Source organism: Pleurodeles waltl, chromosome 4_1, assembly GCF_031143425.1.
Source record: "Pleurodeles waltl isolate 20211129_DDA chromosome 4_1, aPleWal1.hap1.20221129, whole genome shotgun sequence".
In the NCBI taxonomy this organism is placed as follows: Eukaryota; Metazoa; Chordata; class Amphibia; order Caudata; family Salamandridae; genus Pleurodeles; species Pleurodeles waltl.
This window is the reverse complement of record NC_090442.1, coordinates 1,006,740,614-1,006,767,449: the sequence shown is the minus strand read 5'-3', so window position 1 is coordinate 1,006,767,449 and position 26,836 is coordinate 1,006,740,614. Positions and strand designations below refer to the sequence as shown.

Below are 26,836 nucleotides of genomic sequence, written 5' to 3'. Positions count from 1 at the left end.
CTAATTTTGGGTCGTAGGGGTTTGTGGGTGATGTGGGTGTGTGTTTTATATTGTGTTGGGTGTGTGGGAGTGATGTTTGTATGTGTATCAGGTGTGTGTATTTTAAATTGTCCAATGTGGCGGTGTTTTGGAGATGTGTGTGTATTTTGAGCGCGGCGGTGTGTACCGCCAATGGAATACCGCGGTTGAAAGACCGCCGCATGGATTCGTGGGTCGTAATAGCATGGGCATGTTTCTGTTGGTGTGATGTTGGAGGATTTGTTTTTGCCAGTTTATCACTGACCTTTGGTGTGGCGGAGTTGTGTGGGTGTCTGAATTTCGGCGTATTCCGAGATTTGGGTCATAGTAGCTGTGGCGGAATTCCGTGGCGGTGTATTGGCGGTCTTCTGCACGGTGGTAAGAGGCTTTTACCGCCAATGTTGTAATGACCCCCATAGACCTTTTTGTCACAGCAGAAAACACAAAATATCCAAGCTTTGCCTCCAGGTACCCATGCCCTATATCAAAAGGCAGCACTCTATGGATGACGTGGACAGGGATATTTGCTTACACTTTTCCACCTCTCCTCTCCTCATTCCATTTCTGGTTTGGAGGATCAGGCAAACATCTCTCACCGTGATCTATATAGCTCCCACTTGGGAGCGTCAGCCATGGTTCCCTATACTTCTGGACATATCAGTAATTCCTCACAAGAAGTTCCCTAACAGGCCAGACCTTAACTCTCAAAATCAAGGACATCCAGACCCCAAGTCACACAACCTTTCAATATGACTCCTGAAGTCATAGAGTTTGATTACTTAGGAATGCGGAATGTATGAACATTCTCAGGGAAGCTCATAGACCCACAACCGGAGCCTGTTATTCTGCAAAATGGAAACGTTTTGTATGCTACTGGCAACCCAAGCATATTAATCCAATTAAAGCTACTATCCAGGACCTTGTTTGCTTACTTGTTCCGCTTACAGAAAGCGAATGTAGCTTACCTTTCTATTTGCTTACATTTCGCAGCCATAGCTGCATATCTAAAGAACAGACAGCATACCCCCTTGTTCAGAATCCCAGTCATCAAAGCTTTCATGGAGGGCCTTAAAAGGTTTATTCCACCCAGAGTGCCTCCAGTACCATCTATGTAACCTCAATATTGTGCTTACTAGGCTTATGGACCCGCCCTTTGAACCACTTCATTCATGCCCTGTTCAGTATCTTTCTTGGAAAGTGGTGTTCACACCCCTCAGACATGTTAGTGAGCACCAGGCCCTAACCTTGGAAGAACCTTTCTTCAAAATTCAAAGAGATAAGGTGTTCTTTCACACAATCCCGAAGTTCCTTTCTAAAGTGGTTTCCCAATTCCATTTCAACCAATCCATCGAACTACAAGTCTTCTTTCCGCAGCCTGACTCAGTTTCAGAAAGAGCCCTCCACAATTTCGATGTTAAACTTGCATTGATGTTTTACATTGACAGAATTAAAGTCTTAAGGAAAACTAAACAGCTCTTTGTAGCTTTTTCATTCCCTCACAAAGGCAATCCAATATACCAAAACAGTATAGCTAGGTGGATAGTAAAATGTATGCAGAATTGCTATGCCAAAGCAAAAGACAACTTCTTGTCACTCCTGGAGCGCACTCTTCAAGGAACAAAGGAGCCAGTATGGCTTTCCTTGGAAACATACCCATATTTGACATTTGTAAGGCAGCTACATGGTCTACACCACATACATTTATAAAACATTAACGGTGTGAACGTACTTGCACACCAGCAAGCCATTGGAGGCCAGGCAGTACCAAGAACACTTTGCCAGTCAACTGCATCTCCCACAGGCTAGCCACTGCTTTCATAGAGGGGCTGCTTTACAGTCTATGCAGAGCATGTAGCTCTACAGCCACACTTCACATTGAGTGGAAAATGCTAATTACCCAGGAAGCATCTGTTCATGGCGTGTAGTGCTGTAAATTCACATGCTCTCTCCCTCCTCCCCAGATGCCTGTGCCAATTTCAGTTACTTTTATACTTGTATATAGTTGTACATATATAATTATATGTTCAGTGGCATGTGTAGCTGCAGATACACATGCTGTGCATTATCCTGCCATCTAGTGTTAGGCTCGGAGTGTTACAAGTTGTTTTTCTTCAAAGAAGTCTTTTCGAGTCACGAGACTGAGTGACTCCTCCCTTTCGGCTCCATTGCGCATGGGCGTCGACTCCATCTTAGATTGTTTTCTTTCCGCCATCGGGTTCGGACGTGTTCCTCTTTGCTCCGTATTTTGAATCGGGAAAGTTAGCTAAATTATCAAACATTTGACGGTATTGTTATCGTTCGGTACCGGGTTAGTGTTAGTGTATCGGCACCGACATCAAGAGCGATTCGGCGGCCCTTCGGGGCTTCCGTTCTTCAATGAGGCCTGGTCAGCCCGACCACACCCGTCGTCCCAGACTAATGAGCCGGACCCCCTTCCGCTTCTGTCCTAAGTGTCATTCGAAGTATCCTTATACAGACCAGCACCGGGTCTGTAATCTGTGTTTATCACCTGAACACAGGGAAGATACTTGCGAGGCTTGTCGAGCGTTTCGATCGAAAAAGACCTTAAGAGATCGACGCGCAACAAGACTACAAATGGCGTCGACACCGAAAGAGCAACTCGATATTGGAGAGGAGGAAAGCATTTCCATGCAGGGGACGGACTTGGATAAATCCGAAAGTGAACGACCCTCGACGGTGCAGCGAACAGTGAGTAAACCTGCCCCGTCCAAAACTCACACAAAGACATTTAAGGCCATGGGGACGCCACCGCCAGCAGGCCATGGCTTAACCCACCGAAAAGAAGGTGACCAAACATCGGCACCGAAAAAGGCCAGAGATTTGCCGAAGACTTCCAACTCCGGTCGAGATTCCGGCACTGAACGATCTCGACACCGAGATTCGAATCGCCCAAAGTAAGGAAAATATCTTCGGAACCGAAAAAGACTATACCTGAAACCTCGGTACTGAAAAAAGCGGCTTCAGAGCCGAGAAGAAGCTCTTATACAGAAGAGCAAAGACTTTCCAGACAATTCAAGGAAAGACATAGATTTGAGCAGGAGTTAGGTATGGAAGAACCAGACCATACACAAAGGAGGTTACATATCCAGAAAGAGACTGGAAAAATAGAAACTTTACCTCCACTCAAATCTAAAAGGAAACTTGCATTTCAGGAGACAGAAATGCAACCTAAGGCAAAGGTGGTTAGAGACAAATCCTCACCACCAAGGTTATCACCACAACCGTCCCCACCGCACTCACCACAACTGTCACCAGTGGGAACACCTACAATGCAGTCACCCACACATACTGGGATGACACAGGATGATGCTGATGCATGTGACTTGTATGATGCACCAGTATCGGATAACAGTCCAGGTTGTTATCCAACTAAGCCGTCACCACCAGAAGAAAGTACTGCATATACGCAGGTACTATTCAGGGCAGCTACATTCCACAATGTAGTAATGCACACAGAGCCAGTGGAGTATGATTTCCTGTTTAACACTGTGGCATCCACCCACGCTTCCTATCAGAGTCTGCCAATGCTCCCGGGCATGCTCAAGCATGCGAAACAGGTCTTCCAGGAACCTGTAAAGGGAAGAGCTATCACGCCTAGAGTTGAGAAGAAGTACAAACCTCCCCCAACAGATCCTGTGTTCATAACACAACAACTTACACCGGACTCAGTGGTTGTAGGAGTGGCAAGAAAGAGAGCAAACTCTCAATCGTCAGAGGACGCTCCACCGCCTGACAAAGAAAGCAGAAAGTTTGACGCAGCGGGCAAATGAGTGGCAGCACAAGCAGCCAATCAATGGCGGATTGCAAATTCGCGATCCATACTTGCTCGCTACGACAGGACACACTGGGACGAGATGCAACACATCATACAGCACTTGCCCAAGGAACACCAGAAACGTGCCTAACAGGTAGTGGAAGAAGGGCAGGCCATATCTAACAACCAGATAAGATCCGCACTAGACTCGGCAGACACGACAGCACGAACTGTCAACACGGCTGTAACCGTTCGCAGGCATGCATGGTTAAGAAGTTCTGAATTCAAGCCAGAGATTCAACAAGCGGTGTTGAACATGCCGTTTAATCAAGAACAGTTGTTTGGGTCGGAAGTTGACACAGCAATTGAGAAGTTGAAAAAAGACACAGACACGGCCAAAGCCATGGGCGCGCTCTATTCCCCACAAGTTAGAGGCACCTTTAGGAAACCACAGTTCAGAGGAGGTTTTCGGCAACAAACATCAGAGCCTTCCACCTCTCAAACCAGACCCACCTATCAGGCACAATACCAAAGGGGAGGGTTTCGTGGTTCCTATAGATGACAATTCCCAAGAAGGGGAAAGTTCCAAGAAACCAAACCAAGCCAGACCAAACAGTGACTTCAATGTCACAAAACCCCAACACTTGTCACCAGTGGGGGGGAGGGTTAACCACATATTATCAAAACTGGACACATATTACCACAGACGCATGGGTCCTATCAATTAGCCAACATGGTTATTGCATAGAATTCACAAAATTCCGCCCAGATGTGCCACCAAGAACGCACAATCTGTCCCAACAACACTTAGACCTATTACAAATAGAGGTCCAAGCACTACAACAAAAACAAGCAATAGAGCTCGTACCCAATCATCAGAAAGGAACCGGCATCTACTCACTATATTTCCTAGTTCCAAAAAAGGACAAAACGTTAAGACCTATCTTAGATGTCAGAACACTGAATCTCTTCATCAAATCAGACCACTTCCACATGGTAACACTTCAAGACGTGGTTCCCTTATTAAAAAAGGAGGAATACATGACAGCATTGGATCTCAAGGATGCGTATTTCCACATAACCATCCATCCTTCTCACTGAAAATACTTAAGGTTTGTAATGCACAGCATACACTATCAATTCAAAGTGCTACCGTTCGGAATAACAACAGCCCCAACGGTATTCACAAAATGCCTAGCAGTAGTAGCCGCCCACATAAGGAGACAGCACATGCACGTATTCCCATATTTAGACAACTGGCTAATAAAAACCAACACTCAACAACAGTGTCTTCTTCACACGCAATACGTCATAGAAACTCTACACAGACTGGGGTTCTCTATAAATTACCAGAAATCACATCTGCAACCATCCCAAATACAACATTTGGGAGCAACACTCAACACACAAAGGGCAATTGCCACTCCAAGTCCTCAAAGGGTCCAAGCGTTCCAAAATGTAAGATCAAGCATACAGTCAAACCAACACTACCCAGTAAGGTTTGTAATAAAACTTCTAGGCATGATGTCTTCATGCATAGCCATTGTCCCAAATGCAAGATTACACAAGCGGCCCTTACAACAGTGCCTAGCAAAACAATGGACACAAGCACAGGGTCAACTTCAAGATCTTGTGTTGATAGACCGCCAAACACACTCCTCGCTTCAATGGTGGAACCCAATAAATTTAAACAAAGAGCGGCCATTCCAAGACCCAGTGCCTCAAGCTGTTATCACAACAGATGCTTCCATGATGGGGTGGGGAGCACACCTCAACAAGCACAGCATACAGGGTCAATGGGACAATCAACAAAAACAACTTCACATAAATCATTTGGAACTGCTAGCGGTTTTTCTAGCATTAAAAGCATTTCAACCACTGGTAGCCCACAAACACATCCTTGTCAAAACCTACAACATGACAACAATGTATTATCTCAACAAACAAGGGGGGACACGCTTGTCACAACTGTGTCTCTTAGCACAAAAGATTTGGCATTGGGCAATTCACAATCACATTTGCCTAATGGCACAATACATACCAGGCATTCAGAATCAGTTAGCCGACAATCTCAGTCGAGATCACCAGCAAACTCACGAATGGGAAATACATCCCCAGATCCTACAGGATCACTTCCTCCGCTGGGGAACACCGAACATAGACCTATTCGCCACAAAAGAAAACGCAAAATGCCAAAACTTCGCGTCCAGGTACCCACACCCTCAATCCAAGGGCAATGCACTATGCACTACAGTTGGTCACGGATATTTGCTTACGCTTTTCCCCCTCTCCCACTCATTCCTTATCTGGTCAACAAACTAAGTCAAAACTAACTCAAACTAATACTCATAGCACCAACCTGGGCTCGCCAACCGTGGTACACAACACTGTTGCTACTGCCAGGCTAATCAAATTATGCTGTTAAACGCCTCCACACAAAACATTGTGAGTTATTTACTACACTTACAAAAGTCGAATCTAGCCTTTTCTTCCATTAAAATCCATCTCACTGCAATATCTACCTATCTCCAGATTACACATACAACATCACTTTTTAGAATCCCAGTCATTAAAGCATTTATGGAGGGACTAAAAAGAATCATACCCCCAGGATACCGCCAGCACCTTCGTGGAACCTTAATATTGTATTAACACAACTCATGGGCCCACCATTCGAAACCATGCATTCTTGTGAAATGCAATATCTGACTTGGAAAGTAGCCTTTCTTATAGCTATCACATCACTTAGAAGAGTAAGTGAAATACAAGCATTTACTATTCAAGAACCCTTTATACAAATACATAAACATAAAGTGGTTCTCCGTACAAATCCAAAATTCTTACCAAAGGTCATATCACCATTGCACCTCAACCAAACTGTGGAACACCCAGTCTTCTTTCCGCAACCAGACTCAGCAGCTGAAAGAGCCTTGCATACATTAGACATAAAAAGAGCACTAATGTATTACATTGACAGAACTAAACAATTTCGTAAAACAAAACAATTGTTTGTAGCCTTCCAAAAACCTCATGCAGGTAATCCTATATCCAAACAAGGCATCGCCAGATGGATAGTTAAATGTATTCAAACTTGCTATATTAAAGCAAAAAGAGAATTACCTATTACACCACGAGCACATTCCACTAGAAAGAAAGGCGCCACAATGGCTTTTCTTGGGAATATACCTATGGCAGAAATTTGTAAGGCAGCCACCTGGTCTACGCCTCATACATTTACTAAGCATTACTGTGTAGATGTGTTAGCAACGCAACAAGCCACAGTAGGACAGGCTGTACTAAGAACATTATTTCAGACAACTTCAACTCTTACAGGCTAAACCACCGCTTTTTGGGGAGATTACTGCTTGGTAGTCTATGCACAGCATGTGTATCTGCAGCTACACATGCCACCGAACGGAAAATGTCACTTACCCAGTGTACATCTGTTCGTGGCATGAGATGCTGCAGATTCACATGCGCCCTCCCACCTCCCCGGTAGCCTGTAGCCGTTTTTAGTTGAATGAAAATTGTAAATATGTAAATAAATATTCTTTTAATACACATTAGGTACATACATAACTACTCCATTGCATGGGCACCTCTAGTATACTCACGACTCCTACCTCACCCTCTGCGCGGAAAACAATCTAAGATGGAGTCAACGCCCATGCGCAATGGAGCCGAAAGGGAGGAGTCACTCGGTCTTGTGACTCAAAAAGACTTCTTCAAAGAAAAACAACTTGTAACACTCCGAGCCCAACACTAGATGGCAGGATAATGCACAGCATGTGAATCTGCAGCGTCTCATGCCACGAACAGATGTATACTGGGTAAGTGACATTTTCCTTACATGGACATCTCTTTCTCTATATTTCCTCTACGCTCTCTTTCTCATCCGCCTGCGAGAAAACAATCTAACAAAGGAATCAATGCCCATGTGCAGTATCACCAAGAAGGGGGAGTCACTCGATCCTGTGACTTGAAAATGCTTATTCGAAAAGAAAAAAAACTTGCAAAACTCTGAACTTTACCCTACATGGCAAGAGTATGCAGAGCTTGTGAATTTAAGCACTACATGCCACAAACAGACGCCTACTGGGTAAGTAACATTTTCCCTTTTTTCTGTGCATATATATATGGGTATATATATATATGTTCGATGGCATGTGTAGCTGCAGATACACATGCTGTGCACAGTCCGCCGTCTGGTGTTGGGCTCGGAGTGTTACAAGTTGTTTTTCTTCGAAGAAGTCTTTTCGAGTCACGAGACCGAGGGACTCCTCCCCTTTCGTTTCCATTGCGCATGGGCGTCGACTCCATCTTAGATAGTTTTTTTTCCGCCATCGGGTTCGGACGTGTTCCTTTTCGTTCCGTGTTTCGGGTCGGAAAGTTAGTTAGAATCTCGGAAAAAATCGTCGGTATTGTTTCGTTCGGTATCGGGTTAGTTAGAATAAATCGACACCGAATCTTGAAGAGCTCCGGTGGCCCTTCGGGGTAATTTCGATCCCCCGTCGGGGCCTGGTCGGCCCGACCGCGTGCAACTTCAAGACTGATGGAACGGACCCCGTTCCGCTTCTGTCCTAAATGCCATCACAAATATCTGTATACGGATCAGCATCTGGTCTGTAACTTGTGCCTGTCCCCGGAGCACAAGGAGGATACGTGTGAAGCCTGTCGAGCGTTTCGGTCGAGGAAGACGCTCAGAGACCGAAGAGCTAGAAGATTGCAAATGGCGTCCACGCCGACAGGACAACATCGGTTCGAGGACGAAGAGGAAGCGTTCTCCATCCACGAGACGGATTCAGGGGAATCCAACGCCGAAGACATAACAACCGTGAGTAAGACGTCGAAAATTAGGACTCACGAAAAGTCCACAAAAGCCCAGGGGACGCCACTGCCAACAGGCCATGGCTTAACCCAAAAACTAGGTGACCGAGCCAAGGCACCGAAAAAGGGCATGCTGGTGTCGAAGTCATCCGACTCCGGTCGTGATACTGCCACACAGCAACCTCGGAGCCGAGACACCGGCTCCGAGACAATTCGGCGCAGAGACAGCGGCACCGAAGATGTTCAGCACCGAGATACCACGCTGAAATCAAAGAAATCTTCTTCGGAGCCTAAAAAGCCTACCGAAAAGGTTTCGTTACCGAAAAAAGCCTCGGAACCGAAAATTATTTCCTATACAGAGGAACAAGGACTAAACACCCAATTGCATAGATTTGGTGAAGAGCTTCAGACTGTAGAAACTGACTACACTCAAAGGAGGCTTCACATCCAGGAAGACACAGGGAAGATAACCACTCTTCCCCCAATCAGGATGAAAAGGAAACTTGTTTTCCAGCAAGGGGACAAGCAACCACAAGCAAAGGTGGTAAAGAAAGTAACACCACCACCTTCTCCACCACAATCAACACATGCATCACCGGCGCAAACTCCACCACTAACGCACTCACCAGCTCATACCACAATGAGCCAGGATGATCTCGATGCATGGGACCTCTACGACGCCCCAGTGTCTGACAATAGTCCAGACTCATATCCAACTAAACCGTCACCACCTGAGGACAGTACATCATATGCACAGGTGGTCGCAAGGGCAGCTGCAAGGACAATAAACACTGCAGTCACAATACGGAGGCACGCTTGGCTGCGCACTTCTGGGTTCAAACCCGAAATCCAACAGGCTGTGCTCAATATGCCGTTTAATGAACAGCAATTGTTTGGGCCGGAGGTAGACACTGCCATTGAAAAACTAAAAAAGAACACCGATACAGCCAAAGCCATGGGCGCACTCTACTCCCCGCAGAGCAGAGGCACATTTCGGAAGACAACTTTTAGGGGAGGGTTTCGGGGTCAACCCACAGAAACCAACACTTCACAGACAAGGCCACCTACCTACCAGGGTCAATATCAAAGGGGAGGTTTTCGGGGACAATATAGAAGAGGCCAATTCCCAAGAAGTCGGGGAAAATTTCAAGGTCCCAAAACCCCTCACAATAAACAGTGACTCACAAGTCACACAACCCCATCACACAACACCAGTGGGGGGAAGACTAAGCCAATTCTACAAATCTTGGCAAGAAATAACAACAGACACTTGGGTCTTGGCAATTATCCAACATGGCTATTGCATAGAATTTCACAAATTCCCTCCAAACGTCCCACCGAAAACACGCAATATGTCAAAACAGCATATACATCTTCTAGGACTAGAAGTTCAAGCATTACTACAAAAGGACGCAATAGAATTAGTACCAAGCCCACAGAAAAACACAGGAGTTTACTCACTGTACTTTCTAATACCAAAGAAGGACAAAACTCTGAGACCAATACTAGATCTCAGAACACTAAATACCTACATCAAATCAGACCACTTTCACATGGTCACATTACAAGACGTAATCCCACTGCTCAAACAGCAAGACTACATGACAACATTAGACCTAAAGGATGCGTATTTCCACATACCAATACATCCTTCCCACAGGAAATACCTAAGGTTCGTATTCAAAGGAATACATTACCAATTCAAAGTGTTGCCATTCGGAATAACAACTGCGCCAAGAGTCTTTACAAAATGCCTGGCAGTAGTAGCTGCACATATCAGAAGGCAGCAGATACACATGTTCCCTTACTTAGACGACTGGTTAATCAAGACCAACACGCTAACAAGGTGTTCACGTCACACAAAGTATGTCATACAGACCCTTCATAAGCTGGGTTTCTCCATCAACTATGCAAAGTCACACCTTTTGCCGTGTCAAACACAGCAATACTTAGGAGCGACAATCAACACAACAAAAGGGATAGCCACTCCAAGTCCACAAAGGGTTCAAACATTTCACAAGGTGATACAGGCCATGTATCCAACACAAAAGATACAAGCAAAAATGGTATTAAAACTCCTAGGCATGATGTCTTCATGCATAGCCATTGTCCCAAACGCAAGATTGCACATGCGGCCCTTACAACAATGCCTAGCATCACAATGGTCACATGCACAGGGTCAACTTCTAGATCTGGTGTTGGTAGACCGCCAAACATACATCTCGCTTCTATGGTGGAACAGTACAAATTTAAACAAAGGGCGGCCTTTCCAAGACCCAGTGCCACAATACGTCATAACAACGGATGCTTCCATGACAGGGTGGGGAGCACACCTCAATCAACACAGCATCCAAGGACAATGGGACATACATCAAAGCAAGTTTCACATAAATCACTTAGAACTGTTAGCAGTATTTCTAGTGTTGAAAGCATTTCAACCCATGATAACCCACAAATACATTATTGTCAAAACTGACAACATGACAACAATGTATTATTTAAACAAACAGGGGGGGACACACTCGACACAGTTGTGTCTCCTAACACAAAAGATATGGCATTGGGCAATTCACAACCACATTCGCCTAATAGCACAATTTATTCCAGGGATCCAGAACCAGCTAGCAGACAACCTCTCTCGGGATCAACAACAAGTCCACGAATGGGAAATTCACCCCCAAATACTGAACACTTACTTTCAAATTTGGGGAACACCTCAAATAGATCTATTTGCAACAAAAGAAAACGCAAAATGCCAAAACTTCGCATCCAGGTACCCACACCATCAATCCCAAGGCAATGCTTTATGGATGAATTGGTCAGGGATATTTGCGTACGCTTTTCCCCCTCTCCCTCTCCTTCCATATCTAGTAAACAGATTGAGTCAAAACAAACTCAAACTCATACTAATAGCACCAACATGGGCAAGACAACCTTGGTATACAACACTACTAGACCTGTCAGTAGTACCTCATGTCAAGCTACCCAACAGACAAGATCTGTTAACACAACACAAACAACAGATCAGGCATCCAAACCCAGCATCGCTGAATCTAGCAATTTGGCTCCTGAAATCCTAGAATTTGGACTCTTAGACCTCACACAAGAGTGAATGGAGGTCATAAAACAAGCTAGAAAACCTTCCACTAGACACTGCTATGCAAATAAATGGAAAAGATTTGTTTGTTACTGCCATAATAATCAGATTCAATCATTGCACGCATCTCCAAAAGATGTAGTAGGATATTTACTACATTTGCAAAAATCAAATCTAGCTTTCTCTTCCATAAAGATACATCTCACCGCAATATCTGCTTACCTGCAGATTACTCATTCAACTTCCCTATTTAGAATACCTGTCATTAAAGCGTTTATGGAAGGCCTAAAGAGAATTATACCACCAAGGACACCACCTGTTCCTTCATGGAACCTCAACATTGTCTTAACAAGGCTCATGGGTCCACCTTTCGAACCCATGCATTCTTGTGAAATGCAATACTTAACGTGGAAAGTTGCATTTCTCATTGCCATCACATCTCTAAGAAGAGTGAGTGAGATTCAGGCATTTACCATACAAGAACCATTTATTCAAATACACAAGAATAAGGTAGTTCTAAGAACAAATCCAAAATTCTTACCAAAGGTTATCTCACCGTTCCACTTAAAGCAAACAGTAGAATTACCAGTGTTCTTCCCACAGCCAAATTCGGTAGCTGAAAGAGCACTACATACATTAAGCATCAAAAGAGCGCTAATGTACTACATTGACAGAACAAAACAAATTAGGAAGACAAAACAACTATTTATTGCCTTTCAAAAACCTCATACAGGAAATCCAATTTCAAAACAAGGCATTGCCAGGTGGATAGTTAAGTGTATTCAAACCTGCTATCTTAAAGCAAAGAGAGAGCTGCCTATTACACCAAAGGCACACTCAACCAGAAAGAAAGGGGCTACCATGGCCTTTCTAGGAAATATTCCAATGAACGAAATATGTAAGGCAGCAACATGGTCTACGCCTCATACATTTACCAAGCACTACTGTGTAGATGTGTTAACTGCACAACAAGCCACAGTAGGTCAGGCTGTACTAAGAACATTATGTCAAACTACTTCAACTCCTACAGGCTGAACCACCGCTTTTGGGGAGATAACTGCTTACTAGTCTATGCACAGCATGTGTATCTGCAGCTACACATGCCATCGAACGGAAAATGTCACTTACCCAGTGTACATCTGTTCGTGGCATGAGTCGCTGCAGATTCACATGCTGTGCACAGTCCGGCGTCTGGTGTTGGGCTCGGAGTGTTACAAGTTGTTTTTCTTCGAAGAAGTCCTTTCGAGTCACGAGACCGAGGGACTCCTCCCCTTTCGTTTCCAACAAGAAAGCAGAACGCTGCACTCCCGGATGGCATGTGTAGCTGTAGCTACACATGCTGTGCATATATCGCCCTCTCACTCCGGGATTTTCGGTTCGGAAATTCTCTGAACTTTCTGCCTTTTCTCTTTCGAAACCACCACTGACATCCTTGGTGACGAACTGGCACAAACGGCAGCCTTGATTCCAGATTCAGACTCTGAGTAGGATTCAGAGGAGGACAGCCAGCTTATATCTGCGGCACGCTACGTGAGTACACCAGCCCCAACCCCAACAAGCAAAAAACCACGCAGGTCCTTGGGTGCATCACTGCTTCTTAGCCATGGTTCCACCCGAAAACAAACAATCACCAACCGACCCTCGGGTTCTGTGCCGAAAAAGGCTACCACATCTGTTTCGGTGTCGGGGTCGAGCTGAAAGATGCAAGCTTCCACCTCCGAACCGAGTCGGCATCCTGCTATATCAGAGCCGAAACAAGAAAGCTCCCATTCGGAGCCAAAACATCGGAGTCCATCTTCGGAGCCGAAAAATATCTTCCTATACAGAGGAAACAGGACTTTCGACTCAAATGAAGCATGTTGCCAGGAAACTTACAGAACATTCCTTTAAAAGCACAAAACATGCTTCAGAACAACAAGGGGATGAATCAGACATTCAACCTATTCTGGAGGTTATGGACAGTAAACAAATGAGAATTCAAATCCAGAAAGATTATTGCTTCTCCAACTCCTCAAACAAAAAGGAAGTTAGCATTCCAGGAAACTCTGGATACTGTCCCATCACCGACGAAAATCTACAAGCAAAAGGAAAGCCAAAAACTGTTGAGCTTTCTTCACCACATTCTCCTTGACTTTCCTTTTTACCACAACCTCCTACTCCACCACCACCGCCTTCCCCCATACACTCTCATACTTCCTCACAAGATGAAGAAAGAGGTGATAATAGTTAAACTATAGATCCGTGGGATATGTACGACTCTGATCCCATCCCACCTAGCAATCCTGCTTTGTATCCCATAAGACCATCTCCACCCGAGGATACCACAGCATACAATCAGGTTATTTCCAGGGCTACTCTATATCATGAGGTGCAAATGCATGCTGAACCATTAGAAGGGGATTTCCTTTTCCACACCCTATCCTCAACTCACAAGCAGTACCAGTGTTTACCAATTCTCCCTGGTATGCTCAAACATGCAGACAATATTTTTAAAGAACCTGTTAAAGCTAGAGTTTTAACACCCAGATGATAAGAAATATAAGCCTTCACCAACAGACCCAATTTACATTTTGCGGCAGTTACCACCAAACTCCATTGTAGTTAGTGCAGCCAGGAAGCGCGCAAACAGACAGTCTTCTGGGGATACTCCTCCCCCGACAAAGAAAGCCATACATTTGACACAGTAGGGAAAGGGTAGCAACACAAGCAGCCAATCAATGGCGTATTGCTAATTCCCAAGCCCTGTTAGCTAGGTACGACAGGGCACATTGGGTCTCATCAATGTGCCCTGTCGTACCTAGCTAACAGGGCTTGGGGCTTGGGGCTTGCAATATCTCCCCAAAGAACATCAAAAGAGGGTGCTTCAAATTGTAGAGGAAGGACAAGCTATCCCAAACAACCAAATTAGGTCTGCTCTAGATGCAGTTGATACTGCAGCTAGAGGAATAAACACCAGAATTACCATCAGGCGACATGCTTGGTTGAGGTCCTCAGGTTTTAAACCTGATACAGCAGGCGGTCCTTAATACGCTGTTCAATAAACAGCAGCTTTTTGGACCAGAGGTGGACACAACAATTGATAAACTAAAAAAGGGTTCAGAAACAGCAAAGGCCATGGGAGCCCTTTATACTACCCCATTTCAGGGTTCCTTTCGAAAATCTAAATTTAGAGGAGGATTTAAATCCCAAGCTGCAGAGGCCTCCACTTCCCACTCAAAACAGGGAGAACAGTATTACACTAGGGGGTCTTTCAGGGGTTCTTACAGAGGACAACATTTCAGGTCCAGGGGTAAATTCCCTGCCTCAAAAGGTACTTCTACCCCTTCAAAACAATGACTTCCCATCTATTCCACAGCAACATACATATGGGAGGACGACTAAAACATTTCCATTCTCACTGGCAACAAATTACAACAGATCATTGGGTACTAGCAATTATCCGCAATGGTTATTGCCTAGAACTCATCTCTACTCCACTAAACATTCCACCCCGTTTTCACAGGCTTTCTCTCAAACACACTGCTCTGCTGAAACAAGAGGTACAGTCTCTACTTCTAAAACAGGCAATAGAAATAGTCCCCATCAGTCAGTAAGGCGCAAGAGAATATTCTCTATACTTCCTCATACCAGAAAAGAATGGTACTCTCTGACCGATTCTCGATCTCAGGCCTCTAAATCAATATATCCTATCAGACAGGATGTAATTCCCTTGTTACAAAAACAAGATTACATGACAGCGTTAGACCTAAAGGACGCTTACTTCCACATTTCTATACGCCCAGTTCATCGAAAGTATCTACGGTTTGTAATAGCGGGCAAGCGCTGTCAATTCAAAGTACTACGCTTTGGGGTAAAAACAGCACGAAGAGTATTCACAAAAGTCTAGCTGTAGTCGCAGCATACCTCAGAAGGCAGCACATACATGTGTTCCCTTATCTAGACGACTGGTTAATAAAAGCCAACACTATTCTAAAACGTCCTCAGTACACACAATACACAATAGATACCCTACACAAATCAGGGTTCACAATCAATTACCAAAAATCTCACCTTCATCCATCACAAATTCAACCTTATCTGGGAGCAATTCTGAACACTCAGTCAGCATTAGCCTACCCAAATCCACAATGAATACAAGTGTTTCACACTCTCATTTCCAAATTGCAGGTCAATCAAACTTACACAGTAAGATTTGTCATGCGGGCTATTAGGGATGATGGCATCTTGTATAGCAATAGTGGCAAATGCACATCTAAACATGAGACCACTGCAACAGTGTCTCTCGCAATAATGGTCTCAGGCACAGGCTCAACTACAGGATCTAGTGTTGTTGGACCGCCAATTTACAAATCTCTGCAATAGTAGAATCACACCAACTTATTAAAGGGGTGGCCATTTCAGGACCCAGTGCCACACACCATGATCACCACGGATGCATCCATGACAGGTTGGGGAGCGCATCTCAACAATCTTACAATACAGGGAGAATGGGACTCAATCCAGCAGACTTACCACATAAACCACCTGGAATTGCTGGCTGTGTTTCTAGTAATCAAAGCATTCCAACCACAGATCACACACAAAACAGTGTTAATAAGGACAGACAACATGACAATAATGTATTATCTACAAAAACGGGGGCACACATTTATCTCAATTGTCCCTTCTAGCACAGACAATTTGGAAATGGGCGAGTCACAATCACATTCACCTATTAGCAGAGTATATCCCAGGGATACACAACCAACTAGAGGACCTCTTAAGCAGGACGCAGCAACAAATACACGACTGGGAGATTTACCCACAAGTAATTCAACATTACTTTCACACGTGGGGAACACCAGAGATAGACCTTTTCTCAACAAGTGAAAACGCAAAATGCCCAAACTTCGTGTCCAAGTACCCACACCCTCAATCCAGGGGCAATGCTCTATGGATCAATTGGTCAGGGATATTTGATTACGCTTTTCCCCCTCTCCCACTAATTCCATTTCTGGTCAATAAGATTGATCACACATCTCTTACAATGATACTCATAGCTCCCACCTGGGAACGTCAACACTGGTACACAATACTGTTGGATCTGCCTATAGTACCACATCACAAACTCGCAAACAGACCAGACCTAGTGACTCAAAACAAGGGTCAAATCAGGCATCCCAGTCCCAGTATTCTCAACCTGGTGATTTGGCTTCTGAAGTCATAGAGTTTGGATGTCTACAACTTATATCTGAATGTATGGACATTCTAAAGGAGGCATGTAAACTTACAACTAGACAATGCTATGCAGCTAAATTGAAAAGTTTGGTATATTACTGTCAACCCAAAAACATTGATCCACTTAAAGCATCAGTACAGGATATTGTATGTTATTTGCTTTACTTACAAAAAGCATATCTTTCATATTCATCTATTAAGATTCATTTAACAGCAATATCAGTCTACCTCCAAAACAGACAGCATACCTCTCTGTTTAGAATTCTTGTCATAAAGCTTTTATTGAAGGCCTCAAAAGAGTTATTCCACCTAGAGCTCCATCAGCTCCTGCCTGGAATTTGATCATTGTGCTCACAGGACTCATGGGTCCACCATTTGAACCCATGTATTTTTGTGCTCTTCAGTTTCACTCATGGAAAGTTGCTTTCCTAGTAGCAATTACTTCTTTAAGGAGAGTAAGTGAAATTCAAGCATTCACTTTAGAAGAACCTTCCTTCCAAATTCACCAACACAAAATAGTACTCAGGACAAATCCCAAATTTTTACCCAAAGTGGTTTCACCATTTCACATCAATCAGTGAGTGGAGTTGCCAGTCTTCTTTACACAGCCAGATTCAGTTGCTGAAAGAGCACTTCACACTCTTAATGTCAAAAGAGCTCTTATGTATTATATAGACAGAACAAAAGATTTCAGAAAATCTAAACAACTTTTTGTGGCTTTTCAATAGCATCATAAGGGTAATCTCATCTCAAAACAAGGAGTAGCCCAATGGATAGTAAAGTGTATTCAAACTTGCTATCTCAAAGCTAAAATGCAACTATTAGTAACTCCTAAAGCACATTCTAATAAAAAAGAAAGGAGCTTCGATGACATTCTTAGGAAATATACCAATGGCAGACATATGCAGAGCAGCCACATGGTCAACACCACACACATTTACAAAACAATATTGTGTGGATGTGTTGTCTCGCCAACAAGCAAATGTTGGTCAAGCAGTGCTTAAAACACTATTTCAAACTACTACAACTCCTACCTGCTAGACACCGCTTATTTTGGGAGGGACTGCTTTACAGTCTGTGCAAAGCATGTGTATCTGCAGCTACACGTGCCATCGAACGGAAAATGTCACATACCTAATGTACATCTGTTCGTAGCATGTAGTGCTGCAGATTCACATGCACCCTCCCTCCTCCCCGGAAGCCTGTATCCGGTGTGGTACTTTATTATGTAAATATGTATATACATCGCATGGACATTTTCTTTACTTACTATATATATGTACATATACAATTCTTCACTCCTTACTTCACCCTTCTGTGGGAAAACAATCTAACAAAGGACTCGATGCTCATGCACACTATCACCGAGTTGAGGAGTCACTCGATATCGTGACTTCTTAGAAGAAAAACAACTTGTCACACTCAGAGCCCAACACTAGATGGCGAACTTATGCAAAGCATGTGAATCTGCAGCACTACATGCCGCGAACAGATGTATACTAGGTAAGTGACATTTTCCATATGTGTATTACCAACTGGCGGTCACCAGTAGGTAGTTATAGTTAGGACCATGTTTCCTTTGGTGTCGTTTGACAAATCTTCACGAAATTCTGCATAACTTGTTCCCTGAGGTAAGTATATCTTGCATCCCTGCCATGCACAGTTTTCTCATCAATAACTTCACTGCAAATATTGCAGCGATACTATCAGTGATGTCATAGATGTTGTCATGGCTGATGTAATATGTGGGCAGGGGACAGAGATTAAATGTTTCAGCAAGCAGGGAGCTGCAGTCAAAGCAGCTCCTTGCTTGCTGAAGTAATGGCACTGAAGGGGGAGCCTTAAGGCTTCCCCTCCAGTGCCAGATATCCCATAAGGGCTTCTCATTTAAAAAAGGGCTAAAAAACAAAATGTTACAAAAAAAACAACCCCCCCCCCCCAAAGCTCTGTGTGTTTTTGTTTTACATAAAAAATATATATATATGTTTTAAAAAAATCATTTTTTTCTTTTAAATTGGATACAAATATCTCATTCTAAGTTTATTAGACATAAAAGCCTAAAAACCTCTTTCTCTCTCCCTCTCCCTTTCTGTCTCTCTCTGCCTCTCTTTCAATCAGTTCTCCCACTCACACACCCACTCAGACACTTACACACCCACTCACAGACCCACTCAGATACTCGCACACCCACTCACAGACCAACTTAGACCCTCATGCACTCACTCAGAGCCCCAGTCAGGCCCTCGCACACCCACTGAGCCCCACTCAGATAGTTACGCACCCACTCACACATCCACTCACACTGTCACAAACCCACACACAGACCCACTGACATCATCATGCACCCACTCACAGACCTGCGCACACATTGACACACCCACTAAAACACTGATGTACGCACTCTCACACCCAGACAGTATGACAGCCACTCTCCCAGGAAAGCTGTGGACAACTCCAGCCACACGCGGCCAAAGGGCAATACGCTGCGTAGGGTTGGGTGGTTAGGGAGATTGGCCCCAGGGTCTGGCCGCAGGCCAGCTCTAGCGGTCAACCTCCAGTGCACATGAGTGAAGGTCGTGCACGGTATAAGATTGGGTGCTTATAGGGGGTTGGCCATGCCAGGGCCTGTGGCCAACGTCCTCCACGCACAGCCAAAGGCCGTACGTGGCTATGGTTGGATTAACATACAGTAATGAAAATTACTAAACGTTAAAAAAAAACATAGAAATTCACTGAAAAAATAAAAGGCTACAGAGACGTTATAGTTAGGCTCTCATTTTAAACGTACAAAACCTTATAAATTCGCCAGTTGTAGTTAGATTTATCTCAACAAAGTATAACTTGTGCTCTAAGGTAACTATGACTCGCACCCTCGCCATGCATTGGTAGTTACCCACAAATGATGGCACTTATGACATATTTGATAACATCATTGATAATATCAATGTAATATTTGCAGTAACATTTTTTACAAAAAAACTGTGCATGGCGGAGGTGCTAATGATAGTTACCTTCAGGCACAAGTTATAGTTAGTTGGGATAACTCTAACTATAACTGGTGAATTTCTGCAGTTTTGTACATTTAAAATGTGAGCCTAACTATAACGTCCCTGTAACTTTAACTTTTGTTTTTTTCAGTGAATTTATAAATATATTTTATATGTACTGACTATTAGCTGTAAGTTTTGAGTCGGAATTCTTGTAGTTGACTGTCTTGTATACCAAATACAACATCAATAAACCTTTATAGTGCAAGTTGAGTAATGTCTTCTTTCTAGCTCTTAAACACTCATACATAAATTAATATTCAAACATTCCAAACTCACTAAACCATAAAGATTTTCTTTGCTTTTTAGGTACCAGTCCAGTGGTCAGATATGCTGACTTTGCAATCTAGGATGACAAACTATGGTCTTCCTAGATATCAGTGGCTTACTAATGCATGGAACTTCTTTCAAAGAGAGGTAATGATGCCCTTCTTTGTTTGCTATATTTTCTGCTTAACGTTTAAACTTGAAAAGCATTTTTGACATGAATCCGTGTGACTCTTGGCTGGCCTTCCGAAAAGTAAAGAATATAGGTGAATTGCATTTTCAACGTTCATAGCTGAATTGTACTCTAGTCCTTCTGTGGCTGCCTCTAAGACCTTCTGAAATGTTTTGCATTGTGGTTGTGCTTTAAGAAACTTAATATTTTTTAGCAGGTTGTTGTAACTATGCATACTGTTGCATGCAGAAATATTGACTAAACACACACACCACTTCTTGTTGGATAATTGTAAGTACAATCTCCAAAAGGAGCTTGAGCACACTGGAGGTCGGAGAAGCACTTCGGCAGTAGGCAATAAATGGCAGGCGTGGTGATGCTGTGGATGTTGTCCTGAACCACCTTCTTCTGCCTCTTGGCACCCTCTGTGCCAGGACCCTTTCCTTCTTTGCCCCATCTTGACATGGGTTTCTCTCGTTCAGAACAGAACTAAGAAACTTAGTACATTTTCATGTATACATTCTCCAAGTAAAGCTGCAAGTGGAACAGAGACATACAACCTTCTCAGGCCTGATTTCAAGTTCTTTTACAGTTCTTTCTGTGGCAGAAGTTCTTTTGCCACAGTAGGGCTACTCCTGGCAACTTTGCCCTCTTGATGAATATGTATGACATCACAGAACCCAAGACAACACAGATTTACTCTTTTCTTGGTACTGTCTGGAGTACCTTAGGCTTCTTCTCTGGGCTCGTATATGTCAGAGGTGTGGGAAACCCGTGATAACAATGGCATGAGATAAGATAGAAGCCTTCAAGAGAGATTGGGTGAGGCTCTTATACAAAGTGTTTAATTTGCAAATTCACAACAGCATAGAACCCTACAATTAAGCTCTCTCTATATATATACAGTGAGACTCAGTTTGAAGATATTTCAGTGAAAATAGATGATTTTACATAAAATAAAATAGCAACAAATAAACATATTTAGGCTGTTTCACATACAACTTTCAAAAAATTGCAATAGCACAGCGATAAAATATTTTGTTATAAACTTTATGTAATAGCACACCGTCATTTGTTTAGCTGTCGATCCTTTTTGTATAATTTGACAAAGCTAGTTCTGAGATTACCTACTCCCTGCACTTACATTTTCCAGCTGCTACAGGCCATTTCTAACTTTATTTCTAGATATAATACCTATTTCTGATGTTCTATCCCATTTGTGGCCAAATGTACATTCATCTTGACTGAAGTAAATTGCACCCCAGCATCCTTCCATATAATGTTCTTCATTATCTGACACCCTGATGATTTCAGACTACATGGCATCCTCTTTAACTGGAAAATGTCATCAGCTGTGACGAAATTCGACTACCTGTAAAACATTGAATGCAATTTGACCTGGTAATAACTCAAAGCCACTACTTAATCTAGTATGGTGAGTACCAATGCTTTACTCATCTCTGAAAGCAAGCCATTTTTGTGTGATAGTTGGAACTCATCCAGTACACCACCCCTTTTCTGGTTGCACAGGTCAATAACTTGTTCTGAGGGATACTTCTAACTCTACATTCTTCAACTTAGAATACTACCCAGGTGTCAGACTGGATACTGAGCACTTTTCTCCAGCAGTACTCCCACGCACCACCAAGTTCTATCTCAGAAGTGACAGAGAGGAGCAGCATAAAAGCACCACACCTGTGCGCTGACGTCAGTTCCTTACTTTCTGTGCCTTTCTACATGGATCTGGAGCTCCACTCCCAATTTTATTACCCTTTGGTGTCTTCATAAAAAAAAATCTAGTGTGCTAGGAAACTATATCGCCTAGTAGATAGACCTACTGCAGGGGTCTCCAATCTTTCCTGTAAAAGAGCTACTTATAATCAATACAATGCATCCTGAGCTACTAATATAATATATTTTGTAATAGTGATCACATCAGACAAGATTACTTTAGTGACTGCCCTATGTAAAATTACCTCAGCAATCATCTCAGTGCATGCGGCAGGATAGCCAGCAGTAATGTAAAAAAGGTTTCGCCAATTCGGAATGCTCCCCTGGCACCAAATTGATTAAATTAGTAATAAACCTGCTCAATGCCACATGATTTATCACTAAAATATCAGCTTTAAATACTTTTTGAAAATTCAAATACCAGCTTATCTGTCTTGAAAATACACACATTTATGTCTCTAATAAACACTTCTCTATTTTGTTATACTGATATTAACTCAGTCAAACAAAAGCTTCTACTTTGGTAGGCTGGACAGGATACAGGTGCTGTTGACAGGTAGTTGGAGAGCTACCAGTAGCTCACAAGCTACTTGTTGGAAAAGTCTGGTATACAGGTTTCAAACCATGCCGCAGCAGTAAAAAACAGATGTCAGTCATGGGCACGCCCAAGGTGTGTTTCAAAAGCTTGGACTTGGGTCATGATATGAAGTCATGTGAAAAGTGTGCCCTCATGCACCTGCAGGCAGTGTAGGGCTGAGAAGCTAAGCTGTACATCGCCAAACATGGGAAGAAATCACGGTCTTTGTGTAAAAATCACTCCAGGTCGAGGCCACAGACTTACTCCCACTCCCTAGGCCACGTCTGTGAAACATCAACTTTGTGGTCAAAGTTCCCCAATAAGTCAAAATTAGAGTCCAAATGCTAGCTAATGGAATTGAAGATGGACTCAACCCCTACCACCACCACTCTATCCAAAGAGAAGGCTTGAGGGCATCATGATAATAGTCTGTCTCTTTTCAGAGCTCTGGTTACAGAGCAGATTCCCCTGTTGGTTTTGATTTGCTCCATATTTCCTGGGCCATTGGCAATGCCACAGCAAATTGATCCTTTTAAGTCACCCGTGCTGCAGATACTTGGCATTCTGCTGGCTGCCTCTGGTGCCGGCGTCTCCAGCAAGTAGCTTGTGGCCGCTGGTAGCTATCCAGTTACCTGTTAGGAGCTCTCCTGTGTGTAGCCCAGATTATTAAATTAGAAGCCCTTGCTTGGTTGAATTAATATATGTATACCAAAATTGAAAGTATGTATGCAGGATGAAAATCTGTGTATTTTCAGAACCCATGATTTCCAAAATATATTAAAAAATTATATTTAATGAAGACTCATGCACCATGCAGAGAATTATTAGTGCCAGGGGTAGTGAAGCTGTTGCTGTTATGTATAACACTTGCAGAGGTATTCCAAATTGACCAAGCCTTTTTAGGGTCGAGCCTTTGTTGCATGCGCTTGCGCATGCGTTTCACCTGCGAGACGCTTTAGGAGTTAGAAAAGGGCTCGGAACCCCGTCCATGTCACGTCAGTGTCTTTCATTGGTTCGTGGGCTTGCTTGTTAAAATCTGCTTGCTTTCATTAGTGGAAGGCACGCATACGTCATGCCTTTTCTGGTGGTTAGCCCTCCTCGAGCGCAGCGTCCAAGTACTGAAAACATGCGAGGCTCCCTGTTTCCCGTCAGGTTTGTGGACTACTTTTTATCTTTTGTTTGCAGCGTGATCTCGCTTGGCAGAAGTCGGGCGCTTTGCATAATATCGACCCTGTTACATAGTTAATTGCACTTTTGCCGGTTACATAGATAATTGCACTTTTGCCGATAGGTTTCACTACGAGTAAACTGTAGCAGCGCAATTGCGCTGTTTTTTTCCATTCAATGTGGCTAGAAAAATCCGGTTGGGAGTTTACAACTGCTAATAGCTGTAACTTGGAGAAAAGCGAGACCCTATTGCGTTGCAAATGCTTGTTTACATTACTGCTGGCAATCCTGCACTGAGGTGATCACAGGTGGGTCTTGTGTAGGGTCAACACTAATGTAATTTTGTCTGATGCATACAACACTAATAATATTAGTAGCTTGGGAACATTTTCATTGAACATAAGTAGCTCTTATTACTGAGATGGTTATAGACACATGCGATTTCAGGCCCCACAGATCCACAGGGGATTTCAGATGAGTTACCTCCATCTAACCCCCACCCAGAGTTCTACCTGGCCCCACACACTACACCAGTTTGTCTTTCATGGTGCTGATACAGACACTGGAGGAAGATCCAGTGCTGGTTCGATATGTGACCCCATTCCAGCTTTAGCCTGATCCCAACCAATATGGCACTACAGAATTACTAAAGTACAGCCAGTCGCTACACAGCCTGACTGATCCGATATCGCTACTGGAGCCTATGCTCCATCAGAACCTACATTATGTTTTTGACTCCAGTTCTGAGCAAAGGTTACCACCACCACCCAGAGCTGAAAATGGTGAGGACTGGGATTATCTACTCCCTCATTATGATGATGATAATTCTTACATTGACTTAACAGTGGTCAAAGGGGTTGATACTTCCTCCAATGCAGGGTTGAACTCACCATTTGGACCAGCAGTGAAAGGGAGTGCATCATTTACAGTGGTAATCCAATGAGAAACTGATATCTTGGATCTATAGCTGCTTTTTTATTGATACTAAGGCAAATGTTCCTCCAGAAATCTTAAATCCTGGATGTTAGAAATGGGGTCTCTAGTTGGCAGTGGTTTCCACCCTGTCTAAATAGGGACCCTCATGAGTCGCAATCCTTGGTAGTTTGTTTCAAGCTGTCAGACTTATCTCATGGGAAGTGTGTAAAGTATTTGTACACACATACAGTAACACAGTGAAAACACCACCAAAGTACTCCACACCAGTTTAGAAAAATAGCTAATATTAATCTGAGTAAAGTCAGACCAAATGACAACAATCCAACACACACAAGTAAAGATATGAATTTTCAAAATTAAGTGTAATATGGCGCATAGAAAACCAAAAGCTCCAACAGGGGCTATCACAACGGCTTGACAGAGTCGCTTCCAGCAGTCCGGCGCCAACCATGAGGGAGCGCAGGTCGGCTGTGGAGCTGTATAGACCCCGGTTACAGTACCTTGGAAAACAATGAGGAAACAAAGACATTGCATGGTATCAGGGAGGTGAGGCGTTGCTTGAGCCTGTGCAGCGTCAGTTCCTTACTGTTACAGGGTAAGGAAGGTGTTGGTTCCTTACTGCTAGACATGGGAGGTGAGGTGTTAATGCCTTACAGTTGCAGGGGCAGTGATGCGGTGTTGGCGGTGAGGCATCTGTTCCTTATTACACGGAAGGGTTGATGAATCCAGCAGGTCAAGATGCGCAGCGTCGACTTGTGCAGGCAGCGGCGCGGGGTCAGAGAGCGGCACCGGTTCTGAAGTCATTCTGGTAGTCGATGCACTAGTTTCTTCATTGTTGCACCAGAAGGGCCCAAGAACTGGACTGTGCACCACATGGTAAGTCAGGACTCTCAGCTAGAGAGCCCAGGTGCTGGCAGGTGAAGTCTTTGATGTGACTGAGACTTCTTAACAGGAGGCAAGCTCAAACCAAGCCCTTGGAGAACCTTTGGAAGTAGGATGTAGAAAGCCAAGTCTGGTCCTTTCACTCTTAGGACAGAAGCAGCAAGCAGCAGGCCAGTGTAACAAAGCAACAAGCAGAGTGGCAGTCCCTCCTGCAGCATCCAGCTCTTCTTTTTGGGAGAATTTCCTCAGTCCAGAAGGATTTTAACTATGTGGTGTCAGAGGTCCAGTACTTATACCCATTTCTGTCTTTGAAGTTGACAAACCTCAAAGAGAAGTCTTTTTAGTGCACAAAACCCTGGCTTTCCCTGCACTGGCCCCAGACACACTCCAGGGGGTTGGAGACTGCTTTGTGTGACAACAGACACAGGCCTATTCAGATGCAAGTGTAAGCTCCTCCTACCACTCTAGCTCAGGATCACCTATCAGCCTGGTGATGGGCCATCTGAATTTGCAGGGCACATCTCAGCTTCTGTTGTGTGACTGTCTAGAGTAAATGCACAAACAGCTCAACTATCATCCTGACCCAGATGTGTATTCAGCAGACAGGCAGAGGCACAGAATGGTTAAGCAAGAAAATGTGCACTCTCTAAAAGTGGCATTTTCAAAGTTACAATTTAAAAACCAGCTTTACCAGTATTTTAAAATTGTGATTTCATAAATCCCCAAATGCCCTATCTCTGTCTGCTCCCAGTGGGAAACTAACTCAAATGATATTTCAAGGCAATCCCCATGTTACCCTATGGTAGTCCTTGCAATAGTGAAAAGCACATTTAGCAGTATTTCACTTTCAGGACATGTAAAACACACTAGTATATGTCCTACCTTTTAAATACACTGCACCCTGCTCATGGCGCTGCTTTGGGATTACTTTAGGGGTGACTTACATGTAGTAAAATGTAAGGTTTGGCTCTGGCCAGTGGTTGCACTTGCCAGGTCAACATGGCAGTTTAAAACTGCACACAAAGGCACTGCAATGTCAGGCCTGAGAAGTGTTTTCAGGGCTACTTTGTGTGGGCTGCACAATCAGTGCTACAGGCCCACTAGTAGAAATTGATTTATAGTA

At 43.6% G+C, this 26,836-nt stretch overlaps 1 protein-coding gene across 3 annotated transcripts in view; it reads left to right on the top strand.

Moving 5' to 3' along the window:
- TSPAN12 (tetraspanin 12) overlaps positions 1-26,836 on the top strand; it is a 300,631-nt gene that overhangs the window by 220,499 nt on the left and 53,296 nt on the right. For all 3 annotated transcript variants that reach the window (XM_069229859.1, XM_069229858.1, XM_069229860.1), the window contains one exon: positions 20,291-20,398. In XM_069229859.1, the coding sequence (XP_069085960.1) occupies positions 20,291-20,398 (108 nt within the window). The remainder of the gene's footprint in view (positions 1-20,290; positions 20,399-26,836) is intronic.